The 18,036-nt window shown below is 38.2% G+C and overlaps 1 protein-coding gene across 1 annotated transcript; it reads left to right on the forward strand.

The window, feature by feature from the left end:
- Positions 1-6,675: 6,675 nt before the first annotated feature.
- zbtb34 (zinc finger and BTB domain containing 34) lies at positions 6,676-18,036 on the forward strand. The gene is made up of 2 exons (XM_039681016.2): positions 6,676-6,794; positions 16,345-18,036. The coding sequence occupies exon 2, from the start codon at positions 16,379-16,381 to the stop codon at positions 17,900-17,902; it is 1,524 nt and encodes a 507-aa protein (XP_039536950.2). The 5' UTR covers positions 6,676-6,794; positions 16,345-16,378; the 3' UTR covers positions 17,903-18,036.

Consider the following 18,036-nt stretch of genomic DNA (forward strand, 5'->3'; position numbering starts at 1 on the left):
AAATTGTAAAAGTAGTTACCAATACTTTTTTTTCTTCTTAGTTATATAATAATCAACTGAGACAAATTTCTTCTTGTTCTTTCCTTTCCTTTTTTTTTTTTTTTTTTTAGTTCAGCCTCCATAACTCAAATACCTCCATCAAACCTTACATGTTTTTCAGGGGATGTAATTTCACCCACTTAAGGATCATTAAAAAGAGATCATATTAAATATCGCCGGTTAAGAGGCGTACTGAGGGGGGATAGAGACAGAAATAATGAGGAGATTTGTTTGTCAGTCAAATTCTGAGCAGCTCAATCCCTTTAGCTGTCTGAGGGCCTTCACCGCGCAAATGGCCGAGGCTCCTTTTCTTGTGCGAATCTACCGATGAAATGTTGACAAAACAGACAATTTTGTGCAATTTTCTTCGTGGCACTCTTTCAGCGAGCCGGTCACTCAGAACCCCCTCATTTGATGTAGCACCACGCCGCGACCTTTGACATGTAGCTCGTCTTGGACTTCTTCTTCTGCGACGTAACAGTTGTGCCTTTCAGGTCAGGTGGACGCGGCCTCGGAGTTTATAAGGCTGGAGGACTATAAAGGATCTCTTTGTGTGTCTTTCCCCTGTGGAGCATGAGCAGAGGGATAAGAAATGTGGTTAATGGCTCAGGAGTGGGCTAATCATCGGTTGCCATTACTGCTCCAATATCAGCAGGGATGACAGACTTATCAATGACAAAGGGCCCAGGTGAAGACCCAGACCGGCCCCTTCAGTTTTGATCTCTGGTCCGCAAAGCAGGAGCTTTCATTTGAGCTAAGCACCAGTCAGTATACTTCTCTCGCTCTTACTCTTTCTGTCTCCTTCTTTCTCTCCGGTTGTGCCAGGAATCACTCATCCACTCTCCCCCCGTCCAGGCCCTCACGTTGTGTTCTCTCAAGCCTCAGCCATTATAGCCACAATTTGGCTTAATTTCTTAGGCAACTGCAATGTGATAATGTATCTCTGTGGAGAGGATATAGAATCTCATGATTGCTCTTTTCATTTAACCTTTTTTAGTTCCTTGTACATTGTGTACATGAAAACGGGCGCTCTGACGTTTACTTCTTTTTATATTATGACAAAGAAATGATTGTGTTCTTTTAAAAACCATGACAGAGAATAATAATGTACATTTTATTTGACCACTTGCCTCATTTCAACAGTATAGGCATAGTGTTAAGAATATACAAAATAAACTATAATTATAAAAAAAGAACAATTGTGGTGAAAATTCAGCTTTGGCATCGCAAGAATAAATTACATTTTTAAGGCTGTTTTATATATATATATATATATATATATATATATATACACCGTACATGTGTGCAATTATGTACACAAAAAAATTATACACAGATACACACACATACATTATAAGTATGTGTTGCATATATATATGCATATATATATATATATATGAAGAGTTCAGATGCAAAAGCCTCTAAATGCCATTTGAAATTTTCTTCTTTAATGATGATTTTTATCAAACTTGTATATTTAAGTTCAGTAATTTCACTTAAATAACAATTAATAGGTAATTATCATTGCCATTTAAGTGAAATCACTGAACTTAAATATACAAGCTTGATAAAAATTATCATTCTAGAAGAAAATTTCAAATGGCACTTAGAGGCTTTTGCATCTGAACTCTTCATATATATATATATATATATATATATATGTGTGTGTGTGTGTGTGTAATTTCTCTGTTACATTTTCTATCTGCGTTGCCTTATGTAAATGTTATAAAACACATAAGCAAAATAACTCCAATCACCCATCGGGTGCCATATGAGAGTGCGTTATTTCCTATATTCAATCACCTCATTGTTTCCGTGTGGGAACCCTTTCATCAATTCGTATATATTTATTGCATAATTATCATCATGTCATTACAGCTCGCTATATAGGGGTGCAGAAGTGGTGATTAGGTGTAATATTATCAGCAGAAGAGACCATGAACTACAGATGGAAGATTGAGCATGCCAATCATAACACACATGCATAACTGCCAGGCTGAGTGTGATGTTAAATTAACATTTTAGGATTACATCACAAAATTTTACATCATACTTCACAGTGATGATTGTGTTTTTTTTTTTCTTTTGTCTTACAGAAACTCTCTTTGAATTTTTAGACTCCAAATAATTTTGTTCATATTAATAAAAGCATTGTGGCTTGGAAGTAGCCTATCTGAGGATGTTAGTCTGTGGGATTTATGAACACACTGAAATGTGTCCAGGGAGGAAGTTCGAAATGAAGAAAATTGAGTTTTCAACAAAAACATTGTTCTTTTTTAGCAAAGAAAACACTGAGAAAATGATTTGAGAAACAGATTTTTTCTTCTTTTTTTAAATAAGAAAAATACATTCAACAACCCTCAGCACGTAAGATGTTAAGACGCTTTTTAAAAGTCATTTCTTTCCAAACGTGTAAAAATAATGTGAACTACACAGAAAAAAAAAGCATGATATATGAACATGCTTAAAAGTCTGATTGTCATATAGTATGTTTCAATCCCCAGCTTTGCCAAATAGTAACCTTAGAGGAATAAGTCCTGCACACACACACACACACACATGCACATGCACACCTGGACAACCCGGGCCTTTCACCGGCAGTCGTGGTGAGGAGCAGGTACTGACAGACTCAAACACCTGCTATTGGAAAGTATGTTCTCCCTCAGTGATCCTGGGTTTTACAGGACTGGGAGGCTATTGTTCTGTCCCGGTGCTGACAGCCAAGGTATTTCTGGACTCCTAGAGCACATACAAAAAAAAAAAAAAAAAAAAACAATGGCCAATTCATGTAAGTTAGTAGCCTATAGGGAAAAATACCTTTACTATTTCAACTCACTTTCCAGCTTTGAAAACAGTGTGTTTCTATCATGTTTATAGTATAATGTGAACCAATGTGTTATTTGAGTTAGAAAATGTCTGAATTCCTCTTTAATATCCTTATCTGAGGGTCAAGCTTGCCTTTTGAAGACATCTAAAGATCCGTTAACACCCCGCAGTGACATTCACCTGTGACACAGCGTTGGCTAGCCAAGAATGCAGTGCACCTGTAAACCTGAGTTACTCTGATCTCTATCTTCAGCATCAATCATCACTGGAATTTTTGATATTTATAACACTTTTTACGTGTATCAAATGAGCAAAATTTATATAAATCACATTAGTAATGACAAACATCCATCTATTGGTTGATTTACTGATACAGTCAACATAAAAAGACTACAAAATACAGTAAAATGGAATATTATTTTAGACAATTGTTTTCTATTGTAATATATTTTAATATATAATTTATTCCTGTGATGCAAAGCTGCATTTTCAAAATCTTCATTACTCCAGTCTTCAGTGTCACATGATCCTTCAGAAATCATGCTAATATGCTGATTAGGTGGAAGAAACATTTCTGATTATTATAAATGTATCAAGCAGTTGTGCTACTTAATATTTCATTTAGTTCTTTTTTAGGATTCATTGATGAATAGAAGATTAAAAAAGACTAATCAGTCTTTACTGCCACTTTGATCACTATAATGCCGAATAACAACTTCTTTTAAACCCCCCAAACTTTCAAACTGTAGAAATTCTTCAGTCAAATAATGTTGATTAGGCGTTTTAATCACATTCATTTGCTGTTTTTGATCCCTGATACGCAGACTTGGGAAAGTCTAGAAAATGACCAGTGAGGCCCGTCTTAAGCAGGAGGGGAATTTGCAAAGTCACCTGGGCTGCAAACTGCCGCAAGGCACCTCTGAGCTCCGGGGCCACCCCGCTCGGGTCCCCAGCTCTGATCCCCAACGCCGACCCCGCTCAAAATCATCCCCATTAGCTTACTGCTGAGGAATTCTCGGTCAAGTGAATGGCATGGTGGCTAACAAAGCCCTGTTTCAAGGAAGATTACAACTTCAACAGGAAACCCTTTGATGAGTGAGACTGTTTGAAAATGTTATTAATATCACCATCACCCCTTGGGGTCAACAAAAACCATTTCTAATCACCCCATACCTGTGGCTATGTATTCTCTTGTGTTATTGTGTGTGTGTGTGTGTGTGTGAGAGAGAGAGAGAGAGAGAGAGAGAGAGAGAGAGCATGAGCGAAAAAAAGGGAGAATTATCTTACTGTCAGAGAATAGAGGGGAGACTTGTTTAACATGGACCGCGCTCAACAGCACGTGCGATGACAAAGTGATTTTGCTCCTTACAACGGTCACCCACCTGCACTCAGATTAGGTCAGATATTTGTTTCTGAGGCCAAGCTGTCCCTCAAATTAGATGATGAAAAAAGCTCATTGTGGATAACATTCTTTCTCGGCTGAAGTGGAAAAAAGTGGGGGAAAAAAGGGGGAAAAAATGTAATACCTCATTATGCTGCTGTGGTAGGATCAATGGTGCTGTTTTAGAGACATTAATTCCTGAATCTCTTTGATTACATGAATTACATTATACATTATTTGTATTTTTGGGACATCCAGGGGCCAAAAATGATTTATGTCGGCCTGTATATTTAGTGCAAAAACTACAATATTGAATAACAACAATAGTGAATAGAAACAAGCCAAATAAGGCATGATCATGTGACTGAAATAGCATTTTAACAGGAATATATCCTAATTTTATTTCAAGAAGTAATTCAGTCCAATGTTAAATTTGTACACTTGGATATGATTGTAGAATGTGCTGCTCAGAGGCATCCTGTATTTGTAGTTTAAATATTTACTTCCAGTAAATAAACACATTATAAATGAACACATCTGTGGATTTTCAAACCACTTTGCATACATTGGTTTAGCTCCAAATAGGCTATTGGCTTTGGGATTGATAATGCCTTAGTCATGTTCTTCGTAGTGTATTAGTTAGCTGAGTTCTTTAGTTTAAAGTACCACTGCATCCATGGAGAACTAGAGAGTTAAAAAAAAAAGGAATTATAATATTGCATTGCAGAAACGTTTCGGCGACTGACTGTCAAAGCTACAATTGTTACAGTGCTGCAATCAGCATACAAATATATACTAGGCTATACGTTGTTTCTGTCATTGTTCTACATCATAGTAGGCTATAGTATAGAGACTAGACCATTTCACAAGATGTAAACAACACTGGTCCAGAAATACTTCCTGTTTCAGTTTGTAACTGTTTTCTTTATTTCACATGTAAAGAAAACATCTTAAAGATGTTTGTTTAACTTTTTGATTCAGTTTTACATGTTCTGTTGGTTGTATTTTATCCCATCTTTTATGTAGTGTTAAAAAACTGAAACAGGAAGTGCTTCTGGACCAGTGTTCTTTACATCTTGTGAAATGGTCTATGCTAATTTATGGCTATAGAGTAGCCTTTGTGACCACGGTTCGTTGTTTGCCGAATAATGAACGGACGTCTTCTCTTTAGGATACTTGTTAATTTAGTCTATGGCGCCCTCTGCTGTTAGATTTATATTAAAGCAGCTTGAAACTGGCCATTTGAAGAAGACAGATGGGTTATTTTGACTTCATTCTGAGTTAAATGATTACACTTTATTTCGTTTAATTAAGAGTTTACAATTTTGAAACTGCACATATTAGGTTAACCAGGCCAGTTCTTATTTGTGTTTCATCATAAATGTATGTAATTTCTATCTCATTGTGTAACATTTTAGCTCCTCTTCACCAAAATGAGATGTAACCAAAATTATAATAGGCTGCAACCAAAATTATAATAGGCTACAATGATAACGATATTACAATAATAAACACATGTAGCCTAACTGTAGTAGCCTACATGTGGAGGGAACTTAAGATCTGTGGCCGGTTGCATAAACTGCTAAAACCAGTCTTACAAGTTTGTCTTCAATGTTTTTAAGATGCTCATAACTTTTTAAGTCAGTTGATGTTAACTCATGTTATAATATTCTGAAATAATCCATGGAGCTATTTACTTTAATCCATAATGTATACTGTTGTATTGGTTATTTATAATAATACAAATAATAATAATAATAATAATAATAATTATTATTATTATTTTAAAATTGTAAGATTATACTTATACAATTAGAAAAGAAACATAAATATGTATAACTTTAATCAACACTATATACTACTACTACTACTACTACAACTAATAGCCCTAATAATACTATTAATAACAATAATAAATAAAATAAATGTTATAATAATAAATTATCATTATTATTATTGTTTATAATAATAATATATTATTATTATTATCATGATATAATTTTAATAATTTTGTAGGCCTATAATAAAATATTAAATTATTATTTTCCTTGCACATATAATAATAATAATAATAATAATAATAATAATAATAATAATAATAATAATAATAATAATAATAATTATTATTATTATTATTTTTATTATTATTGCCTTCATGGTCCTTTAACGATTTATACTGGCCTCAAAATCTGGTTTAGTCGATATTCACGAAAATGAAGACTGGATACACTTCACAGAAATTATTGCAACAAAGCTAACATCCTTAAACATACACTCCCCGACCGACCCTTGTACCGAAAAGTTGGAGGTAAGGGGGCGAGTCCTACCGCTGATCTCTATAGCATCCACAGGAAGATTTCCTTGACAGTACGTCAAGAAACTCGAGAGACGGAGCGCGTCCCCTGGAGACCGCACGCGTCCACTTCCGGTTTAGCAGAGAGCTGGAAAAATAGCAACGGCAGAGGAGCACAGCTGGGGAAGGAGGAGGCCAGGCTGGAGCTAAAGCGAGTCGCTGTGCAGAGGAATGGGCGACGTTTGATCGGAGAAGGTGAGACGCGACTTTATTAACGGCGCATTATATCAGCTTAGACGTCACCGTTGGTTTATTTGGCGCAGATCTATCGGACGCATCTAAATACATGCTGCTAACCGGCTAACTTATTAGCATTCCGTGACAGCTTTGGTGCGAGCTAGCATGGCAGCAACTCGGCTGTCGCAAATGTAAGGAGGAAGAGTTCGCGTGCAGCGCTGGGCAAATTAAACGGTCATGAGCCGTTTTACACCATTCGATAGCTGTTCAACGAAGCTTACGTGTTTATTTTCCCTTCATATGCAGTCGGTTTTAACTGCCAACCTCCTCATTCCGCATTCCCCTCAATCACAAGCAAGAGGGCCACTTTCACACCCTGAAATTGTTTTAGACAAGTGAAACTTTTGATTACAGCCGTAGAAGTTATGCTAAACTAACTTACGTTAAGTAATTTCATTATGGTATTAATAATATCGAAAGTGTAAGACATTGGATGTCACGGAAACCAGCGAGCTGCCTACCTAGACCGTTTTTAGATGCGTTTGAACGTGCCTGTTATGATTAGCACTACAGATTCTAAGTAGGCAGCTCACATAGTTTTAAGAATCAGTCAGGGACTGATTCAATGCAGATTTATTTGAAAAGGTGGTAATGATTTATTTGAAGTTAAAATCAAACTACATTTAATTGGCTTATTAAACCGTGATTCATGTATCACATTCCTAACAGTATTGAATGTAGTTTACTGTCTTTAAAGCAAAGGTTAAGTTTGGGTCTGAGTTAGTTTCGTTTTTGGTTAGTTCACTCAAAATGAAAAGGAAAAATGAACCTGAATGGTGTCCCTTACTTAAATTCTGCCTGTCATTTTTGGATGAATTGACCCTTTTAATTACACGTCATAATGTATGCAACCATCTACAAACAGTACTGTCTATAAGATAACTAAAATATTTTACTTTTTTAATGTAGAGGACAGTAAAGTGTGAGTGTTTCAGGTGAATGTCAAAAACATAGTTTCACTTTAATTGGTTGTTCATGTGCCATACAAATTCCTTGTCGTTCTTTTTCAGAGATGAGTTATTCTATTTGTACTGTCCATCATTTTGGACTTATCATAAGACTTGGAATAAAGCCATACACCACCCAATATATAACAGCGGTTTAAAGGGCAGGACAAATAGGGTTGTTCAACTCAGCTGGTAGTTCACATGTACAACAATGATCCATGAGTTAGCCTATTTGATTGGTTACTTTGTTGTTAACAAGAGTAAAAGAGCATGTTTCTCTAAAAATCCCATTTATTTTTTCTCTAGGGGAATTGATATTTAACAATTTTTACCAATTCACACAGAATGAGTTTTTGCTGTTAAAAACATGAGACACAGATCAGCAGAACGGAACAGTAGCTGAACATTGACAGGGATAAACATTCTTGCCTCGTCATGCTGCTGGGGTTTTTAAAAAACGTGGCGCTTCCATTGATGCCTCTCATACCTTTTTGATAAAGTATGTTCAAGTATACGATGTTGAAATTAGCCTCTGGCATGTATTCAAGGTGATTGTGTGCCTGAAGAATTTATTTATTTGAGCAATAGTCTAAAAAATATGAAAGTAAATTTCTTGTATTTGCTCTTCAGGAAGTTCATAAGAAAGTGTCTTCATTGTGGTTTTCCCCATGTCCTTGTCATCTTAAAAGCCATGTTATGGCATCTCAGGAGTCATAAATTTCCCCCCCAACCACTCAAAATGTTTTCTCAACCAGGCTTGTCTGAACAGACAGAGCCAAACCAATTAAGCTGTGTGCTGTGCATGAGTAGGCATTATTGTTTTGCACTCGATAAACCTTTCATTTTTTTGTTGCTGTATCTGCTTAGCTTCAGTATTAGCTGTTAAATGGTTTTGGTTTGTAAATTCTCCTGTTATGGCAGATTTATAGCCCAGAAAAGAGAAGGATTTTTCTTGTACCTTAGACAAGACATCACCTCCGCTGCTCAGGATCGAATGCTCAGGTTTCTGAATCTAATGACATCTGCTGTTAGTATAATACTTGAATGTTTTGGGAACATTGATGAGCAGTTTGTCCCTGAAGCTTGTGGTTCAATGGGCTTTGGCTGTGTGTTCCTTGTCTCTTGGCTAGCTTCAATGGGGATTGACTTGGGAAAGAAGAAAGGATGCCTTTGACCTGCGCACCCGAAGCAAAACAGAATGACTTGGTGGTATTTTTATCCACTCTGATTATGCCTGTTAGATATGCAAAGCCTGGCTGATTTCCCTTGCCAGTTCCTTTATAGCGATTCTTAATTATCCTTTCAAATTTGTGTAGCCGATTCCCTTTGATGTAGCTTGTCTTTCTTGCCATTAAAATGGCTGGAGTCATGGATGGTGATGGGAGAAGCCACAGAATGTGCCTGGAGGATGTTCTTAATGCACATTGGCCTTTTTAGGATCTTTCTCCAGGCGTGATCAGAAGCAATACGTTAGTGTTTTAACTGAAGATTCCTTTGGAGTAGCCTCATGCCTGGGACCAGGGATGATACCCAGAGCTTCTGACCCATTTTTCGTTAGCTACCGCTGTGTAGTCACACATTTCTATAACCTCCACTGTCAAAACATTGCTCACTGTATTGTTATCTGTGTTTACAAAGATACTATTTTGACATAATTTTGTGTGTTGTTTGTTGAAGTACAAGAGGATATGAAAGAGAACTCGATTTGGTACCACACTGTTTGAGAGACGGCTCTGTGACTGCACAAAAAATACTGAATTATGTGCTCTTTTGCATCCTCTTGCGCTTGAATGTTTAAAATCGACACACCTATCACTGTGATGATGTACCCGATCAGGGCGGTGACAATTCCGTTAACTCTCCTGAGAATCTTTTGTGCTAGCTCCGGTTCTTTGGGCACGCCTTATTGTTACTTTGGTTTTACTGTTGTTGAATCAAAGTGTTGTTGAGAAAAGTCATATTGCTCAGCATTCTCGTGGTAGTTCTTGAAAACAGTTCCCCAAAAAGTTTGCAAGCACTTCTGGCAGCTTTTCCGCCCTCTCACGGCCTATCGGTTTCCTCCTGCCAGACTGTGCATGTTAAGCATTTTTGGCAGTACTGGACTAGGTATTATTTTGCAGAATAGGCTAAAAGCTGCTTATCTTGAAGGAGGCCTTCTGCAGCGTTCATTTGCCAATGCTGATATGGCAGTTTCCACTCTTAACGGCTTGCTCAGTGAACCGGTAAAGTAAGTTTTCCCAGTTAGCCATGAGTTTTTATTTTTTCCGTTTTTTTTGGGGATTCTGGGTAGCATGCGTGTGTGTACATATTTCTTCTGTTTACTGATATTTGGGTATTAAATGGGGCTGTAGTACAGATTTTACTGGAATGTTTAAAAAAGGCTAATTTAGATTAACCTAAGAAAGATTAATTAGGCTGAGATGGTGTTTACCTAATTTCAATGTCTGATTTGGTCTGATTAGTAATATAAATGCTTGTAAAATTGCCTTTTTAGAATATTTAACTTGCTGATCCACTCGTTAAGAGATACAATAAGTAACCTATGGTTAGATATGACGATGTGTCATGGAGTGAACCAAGGCAACTTGATCCCTTCAACTGGAACAACTCTTTGATGCCAAAAAAAGAGAGCTTTGATATGCATATTGGCTGTTGCCACTAATTTCATTAATGTTTAAACGGAAATTTTGCAACCATCCACCGGAAAATATGTGTTGGCCTATTATCTTTTACAGGACATTGCCGTCTTATCTCGTTTTGATGACCTTTTACAATCAATCTTTTCACCAATCCACTAGATAAATGTGCCCCTACTTGCAACCCAGAGTATAGTGAGGAAGTAGTTTCATGATTTGATTGTTGTCAATGCTCAAGAACTGTGTTAAAATCCCTCTAAACCCTCCCCTCAGGACACAAGCCTGAGTGTGAAACCTGCGATTGCATCTCGCTGGAGTGCAGCCAAGACACTTGCCCCCTTGGGTCCACCAGATCAACTGAGTATACATTCTTGGTTTTCAAGTTCAGCTTGGTTTTCATAGAAGTGGGCAAGTGGCACAGCTCCTTTTTGACATGGCTTCCCTCTGTGAACCTTTGAACGTAAAGGAAATAGAATTTAACGTCTACTAGCCTATATGTTTAACATGATTTTCCACATTTTTTTTCACACCCATTTTCTTTCCGGATTTCATTCACGATCTGTTTTTATGGCCTATGCATGTTTAAAAACCGCCAGGCTTCAGAAAATACACATTTATCATTTAAACAATTTTTTGGAATATGTAATAAACGTTTAATTTCACAAACCTTTCAGACTTAGTCGAATCCAGCTGTCAGATATTTTGTAGTGCGCATTTGTAGCCTGCATGAATGTTACTCTGTGAGTGACGTTAGGTCCATGCGATTGCATGCGGACAGGAGAGTTCAGCTTCATTGAGACAACCCGATCGACAAACTTAATTTAAACCTTTGATTTCAAACAATGCTGCACTATATTTAGTTGCTCACTATGTCATATTTATGACATTTTCACTGTGTGCTGCATGTAAAATTAATGTTACCTTGTCTTTATTTGAACAAATATGATTCCCCAGTATGCACAAATTTACCAGATTACATTGCCCTGTTGGATACTGTTGACTTATTTTCCATTTAAAGTAAGTCTGTTTAATTTAGAGATTTATTTTTTAATTCAAAATACAGTAGGCCTATATATTTGACAGTGTTTCTCTTACTTTCTGGTGAGTCCCCACCCCCATTTTTTCTCTTGATCATGGCAGAATGACAACATATGGGTGGTGAGACGGGTGTCTTGGCAAGCCCTGCCAATTGGAGAAAGTGTTTACTCTCCCAAAATTGCTGACTGAGACTCACATTGAATCACTAGACTAGAGAGTGAGAAGATGAGACCATAGGTGGTTGGAGGCGTATGAGGGCCTGAGGAGAATGTAAAGAGGAAGATAAGAACAACCACAACTTTTCATTTAGGCCTACAGAATTCTTACAAAATCTGCTTTTTCCCATTTCTTTTTAAATGCAGCTTTTATAATGCAGTGATCTGTTCAACATATTACTTGCAAGCTAAGTGGCTGCGTTTTTTTTAACTTTTATTCTCTCATTGATGGATCACTCTTTCTCGCACATTGTTTTTGGCCATGTATCAACTTGATCTAATGAGTTCTCTGCACACACCCTTCCCTTAAAGATCTTATTGGTTCATTTCCCCCTGCTTTTTAGAAGTTGCTTGCTCTTGATGACACCTTTGCTTAAGATAACTATGTGAACTACTCTAATACTTGATCGATATAAGTAGAGATGCACATGATCGGCGACCAGCCGGTCAGTCTGACAAAACACACAGAATTTGCATGTCTGGTGTGTTTTAACAAGAACTGGAGTATACACTCACCTAAAGCATTATTAGGAACACCATACTAATACTGTGTTTGACCCCCTTTTGCCTTCAGAACTGCCTTAATTCTACATGGCATTGATTCAACAAAGTGCTGAAAGCATTCTTTAGACATGTTGGCCCATATTGATAGGATAGCATCTTGCAGTTGATAATCCTTTAGATGAGTGTTATGTAAGAAAAGAAAATTATTATTATTTTTTTAAATGAAATGAACACTTTTTTTTTTTAGTTTGACATTGAATGTGAAAAGAAGGAACTGGTTCTTCCATAAAACTGGTCTTTAGATGTGTGTGAATTTCCCTAACAAGGAGTAATTAAGTAGTAAATAAGGAGTAAATAATCCACCTAAAGGATTATTAGGAACCCCAGTTCAATTTTTCATTAATGCAATGATCTAATCAACAAATCACATGGCAGTTGCTTCAATGCATTTGGGGTGTGGTCCTGGTCAAGACAATCTCTTGAACTTGAACTCAATGTCAGAATGGGAAAGAAAGGTGATGTAAGAAATGTTGATCGTAGCATGTTTGTTCGTGCCACTACAAATAGGAAAAAGAGGCTACAATTTGCAAGAGCTCACCAAAATTGGACAGTTGAAGACTGGAAAAATGTTGCCTGGTCTGATGAGTCTCGATTTCTGTTGAGACATTCAGATGGTAGAGCCAGAATTTGGCGTAAACAGAATGAGAACATGGATCCATCATGCCTTGTTACCACTGTGCAGGCTGGTGCTGGTGGTGGAGTAATGGTGTTTTGGATGTTTTCTTGGCACACTTTAGGCCCCTTTGTGCCAATTGGGCATCATTTTAATGCCACGGCCTACCTGAGCATTGTTTCTGACCATGTCCATCCATTTATGGCCACCGTGTACCCATCATCTGATGGCAACTTCAGCAAGATAATGTCACAAAGCTTGAATCATTTCAAATTGGTTTCTTGAACATGACAATGAGTTCACTGTACTAAAATGGCCCCCACAGTCACCAGATCTCAACCCAATTGAGCATCTTTGGGATGTGTAGGAACCGGAGCTTTGTGCCCTGGATGTGCATCTCACAAATCTCCATCAACTGCAAGACATTTCTAAAGAATGCTTTCAGCACCTTGTTGAATCAATGCCACATTGAATTAAGGCAGTTCTGAAGGCGAAAGGGGATCAAACACAGTATTATGGTGTTCCTAATAATCCTTTAGGTGAGTGTATAGACCTATTTTACAGTGATTACTGTTCAAAAATGTTAAATGTAAAATGTTCTACTAAAGAAAAGAGAGAAAATAAATATTTGTGTGTGCTGTAAAGTGGTTAGAAAAATCATCTAAAATCGATATCGGCTGGTCAAACTCTGAGAAATTGGAAATTGGAATCGGCCTAAAAAAATTCAATTGTAATCAGTGCCTCTCTAATTTTTTTTACTACGATATATTGTCACACAATATTGTTACACCCCTAGTCTACATACAGACAATAATTAAATTATTTCATTAAACCATATTGTTTATGAAAACATTACGAGGAAAAAAGTTATTTTAATAATAATCTTTTTATTTTTGAAAAAGAAACATCTTAAACTAATAATACTGTTTCAAATAACAGCATTGCTGTTTGAGCAGCATGCGCTGAAGCTGAAGAGCTGAATGAACACCGGGAAACTGAAGCACTTTGTTAGCAGGTTAATTAACTCAACAGAACCTATATTAGATTCATCAGATATTTATGCAACATAAACATTATTACAACTTACATCTGCACAAAATTAACTTATTATGTGCTAGTCAGAATGTGTAACTCCTGTGGTGGATGAAACATGGTAACTAGCCTAAACTCAAAGAACTAACAACTTTATTACTAGTGTGTTCTCATTATAAATGACAGTCCCAGTTATAGTTAGGATGATCACTGGTAAACTGGAGCGCTTTACTACCGTGTTAACTTACTTAACCAAACACATCCTATATGTGATCAATCATATATAAACACAAAATAAACATGATATTACAACTTACAATTGCAAAATAGGTTGCACCAGTGCCCATAACTGTGCGTGTCATGAAGGTGTAGATGCGCTTATCCCATAACAGGGTGAACCAAGAAATCACAGCATTATTTTACAGCCTATAGTGTAGCCAAGACAGACTTGCGTTGCACTGAACTGTATTTCCTTTTCAAAGTAATTCCAATCATATTTCACGCAATTCAATACCATCATGGCAAACAGTGCACATCTGAAATTCAACTGAAGGACATAATACATTATCTATCAGCCTTAAAGCTACAGTCTTCCGCTTTTCCTCTTTGTCGCCATCTCTGTTCGAAATCTGCAATTGCAGTAATTCGCGGAATTATCAACATAACGTGAGTTGTAATTCAACATCCCTGACACGGCACAGCACGGATGAACACACTGAGGAGACACTGCGCCGGTGTGGATACTGGCTAGGGCTGGGCGATATGGCAACAACATTATAATCCCTACATTAAATACACCAATTTTGGTGTCTCGTTACGATAAACGCTCGAACAAATTTTGCATAGCACTTGCGGAAACAGTCGAAAGGCTGTATCTTGGCAACGGTTTATCGGATTCAGACCAAACTTGGTACAAGTCATCACAAGCATTTCATTGCAGCAGTTAAACTTTTGTTAAGCTTTTCTTATGTCTTTTGTCTCTTATGTCTTGGAGTATCACAATCGTATCGTGAGTTCAGGCACGTGATATGTATTGAATCGTGACACAAGGGTATCGTTACACCCCTAACACAGACTATTCCATTTTATTTATGGCACATACGTTTTTTATACGTGTAGTCCAATGACTTGTTTGCGTGTTTTAGGCATTATTGTATTTCTCCTAGATACAATAGCAATAGATTTTTTTTTATCTAAAAAAAAGACCAACACCCTGATGAAGGCCAGTGGGCCGATACGCGTTGGTGTTTTTTAATGGTTTAGCCCTCGATTGTTAAATAAAGGCCTTTTTCACTTTTGTAACCCTGAGTGCCTGGACTTGGATTTCTTTCCAATTTTTATGAGATTTTGTTTTTTATTTTTGGAGGAATTTTTTTTATTTTTGAAGGAATTTGGCCATTGGATTGTAAAATTAATTTTAAAGGAAAAAAGTTAAAGATTCTCACACTGGTTAACTATAGGCTACTGTATTACTGTATGTTTGGTTTATATTGAAGTGCCTTAGACATGCCTTTTAAATAGTGAGACTTTTGCTTTTGTAATCTGGCTCTCAAAAAATTGTATAAAAATGTAGATTTATCGGCCAATATATCAGTAATCAGCTTTCAAATATAAACCATTATCGGTAAGTACTAGTATGACCAACTAGCAGTTTGTTAAAGGGGTAATCTGTTTTACTTTTTGGTATCAAATTAGGCTAATGTACATTTTTACGCAAATGTTTCTAAATGTATTGTAAGAATGATGATACACTAGTTAAACGAATGTTGTCTGAGTAAATGGAACTCTTTTTCTCATGTGGATGTTGCATTTGCATTGTTCAACAGCTGGTTTATTCTGATGTGTAAAAAGACTGGTGAATTGTACATTAGGCAGGTTGGTGCCAATACATCAACGACATGGTTTGTTTGTTAATAGGGTTAATGTGTAGATTTGTACTGTACTGTTCTGAGGGTTGAGTTACTACCTCAAAACACATACATACATTGCAATACAAAAGTCACAGTGAAACGCATCACAATATCATATTTGGATCGCAATCAAAACTGCACAAAACGTGAGAAACAATGAACTTGTGGGAGAAGTTTCAATATCTTTATAGGTTGAAGAGAGTTATGCTTTTTCATGTGCTTCTTCATTCAGTTAACCATAGGACATTTAGAAATGAACACATAAATATAGCACAATGATACAAAGACCTCTACACTGGGGAAAAAGAATCCTGGGGAAAATACTTTGTCTTCTGATAAATGGCTGTACAACAATGCTCAACTGTCTTCATGCTCAAAACTCAACGCATATTTTTGCAGAATCAGGATGCCTGTTGTTCATAAAATTCTACTAATTCAGTCTTTTGCATTTTTCAAGTATTTTGGCTAATTGGATTATAAATGCAAATACCAACAAGATTTTATTAATATCTATAAATGTGTTTCCTCACACACATTGTTTTCTTCCATTCAGGTTCTCTACACACCAGGAGAGACGTCAGTGAGTCATGGAGGACTGTGGTAGCCTCATAGAGTTTGATGTACCTGAGTTCAGCAACACCGTCCTGAACCAGCTCAATGAGCTCCGTCTCCAGGGCAAGCTGTGTGACATCATTGTGCACATTCAGGGCCAGCCGTTCCGAGCCCACAAGGCTGTTTTGGCCGCCAGTTCACCATACTTCCGTGATCATTCAGCACTAGGCACAATGAGTGGCCTCTCCATCTCCGTAATCAAGAGCCCTGAGGTGTTTGAGCAGCTATTGGCCTTCTGTTACACTGGCCACATGGCATTGCGCCTACGTGATGTCATTAGTTTCCTCACGGCTGCCAGCTTCCTCCAAATGCAGGCTGTGATTGACAAATGCACACAAATTCTTGAGGGTATTCACTCCAAGATAAGCATCCCAGTGCCTGATGGGACAGATCCAGATGACGATTGCACCTCCTCAAGGTCTGGACCCAATGGTGTGAAAGATGGTGGTATCTTTTTAAACCCCACTCAGATTTCGCCACCCTATTATCCTCGCCAGAATCATTGCGCCGAAGGGCGGAGCTCAGGTAAGGGGATGGTGGAGGAGGGTCAGTCAGACCGAGGGAGCAGCGACGGGATATCTGAGCAGGAGGTGTCCATGGAGGTTGAATCGGAACAGATAGAACTCATCGGGAAGGATGGGCACGTGACAGATGTCCATATAAAGCTGGAGAAAACCGACCGGCCCAGCTACTCCGATAGCTCGTCGGCAGGTGACGACGGCTACCACACAGAGCTAGTGGATGGAGAGCAGGTGTTGGCTGTCAGCGTGGGATCGTACGGGCCTGTGCTTTCCTCTGCCAGATACGCTTACTCGGCACTACCTTCCCCCTGTTTTGTCAGCCTGAGTTCCTCTAGCCCATCTCGTTCCTTGCTCAGCAGCGTCCGGGGTGGCCGTGCCCGACCAAAACGTCCCGTGCCTCTTCCAGCCGATCTACTAACTCGCCTCAAGCCTGGTGCCGATGAAGGAGATCCACCTGCGGCGGCAACTACCTTAGAAAACGACGTGAGGGAGCGTAGTTTCCGCGGACAGTGGTACCCATACAACGAGCGGCTCATCTGCATCTACTGCGGCAAGTCCTTCAATCAAAAGGGCAGCCTGGACCGTCACATGCGTCTGCACATGGGCATCACGCCCTTCGTCTGCAAGTTCTGCGGCAAGAAGTACACCCGCAAAGATCAGCTGGAGTACCACATCCGCGGCCACACGGACAACAAACCCTTCCACTGCCAGATCTGCGGTAAATGTTTTCCCTTTCAAGGCACACTCAACCAGCACTTGCGCAAGAAGCACATGACCTCTGGCACAGAAGTTAATCACACTGACTTGCTGGGAGAGGCACCAGATGGCCAGAGAGGGGAGCAAGAGGATACCTCAGAGGGCGAAGTAGCCTGCGGAGCAGCGTATCCTGATGATTTGTCGATAAAAACCGCCAGCGAAGAGAGTGGGAAGTGTAGTCCGGAAGAAACCCCTGCGTCCAAACCCCTGCGTGGATATTAAGTAAAACCTTTTCCATTTACTTGGTTGTTTGTCCTACTTATCTAATAAGGAAGCTTAAATGGTTACTCTTTTCATGATTAAGCCCAGCTGTTTCTAAAGAAAGACAAGAAATAACCCGCCTTGCGCGTTTTCTA

This window comes from Pimephales promelas, chromosome 14 (assembly GCF_988280905.1).
Source record: "Pimephales promelas chromosome 14, fPimPro1.hap1.1, whole genome shotgun sequence".
NCBI lineage: Eukaryota > Metazoa > Chordata > Actinopteri > Cypriniformes > Leuciscidae > Pimephales > Pimephales promelas.

Bases quoted from the DNA above. Each gene is read 5' to 3' on its own strand.
- zbtb34 (XM_039681016.2), top strand. From the start codon at position 16,379: ATGGAGGACTGTGGTAGCCTCATAGAGTTTGATGTACCTGAGTTCAGC.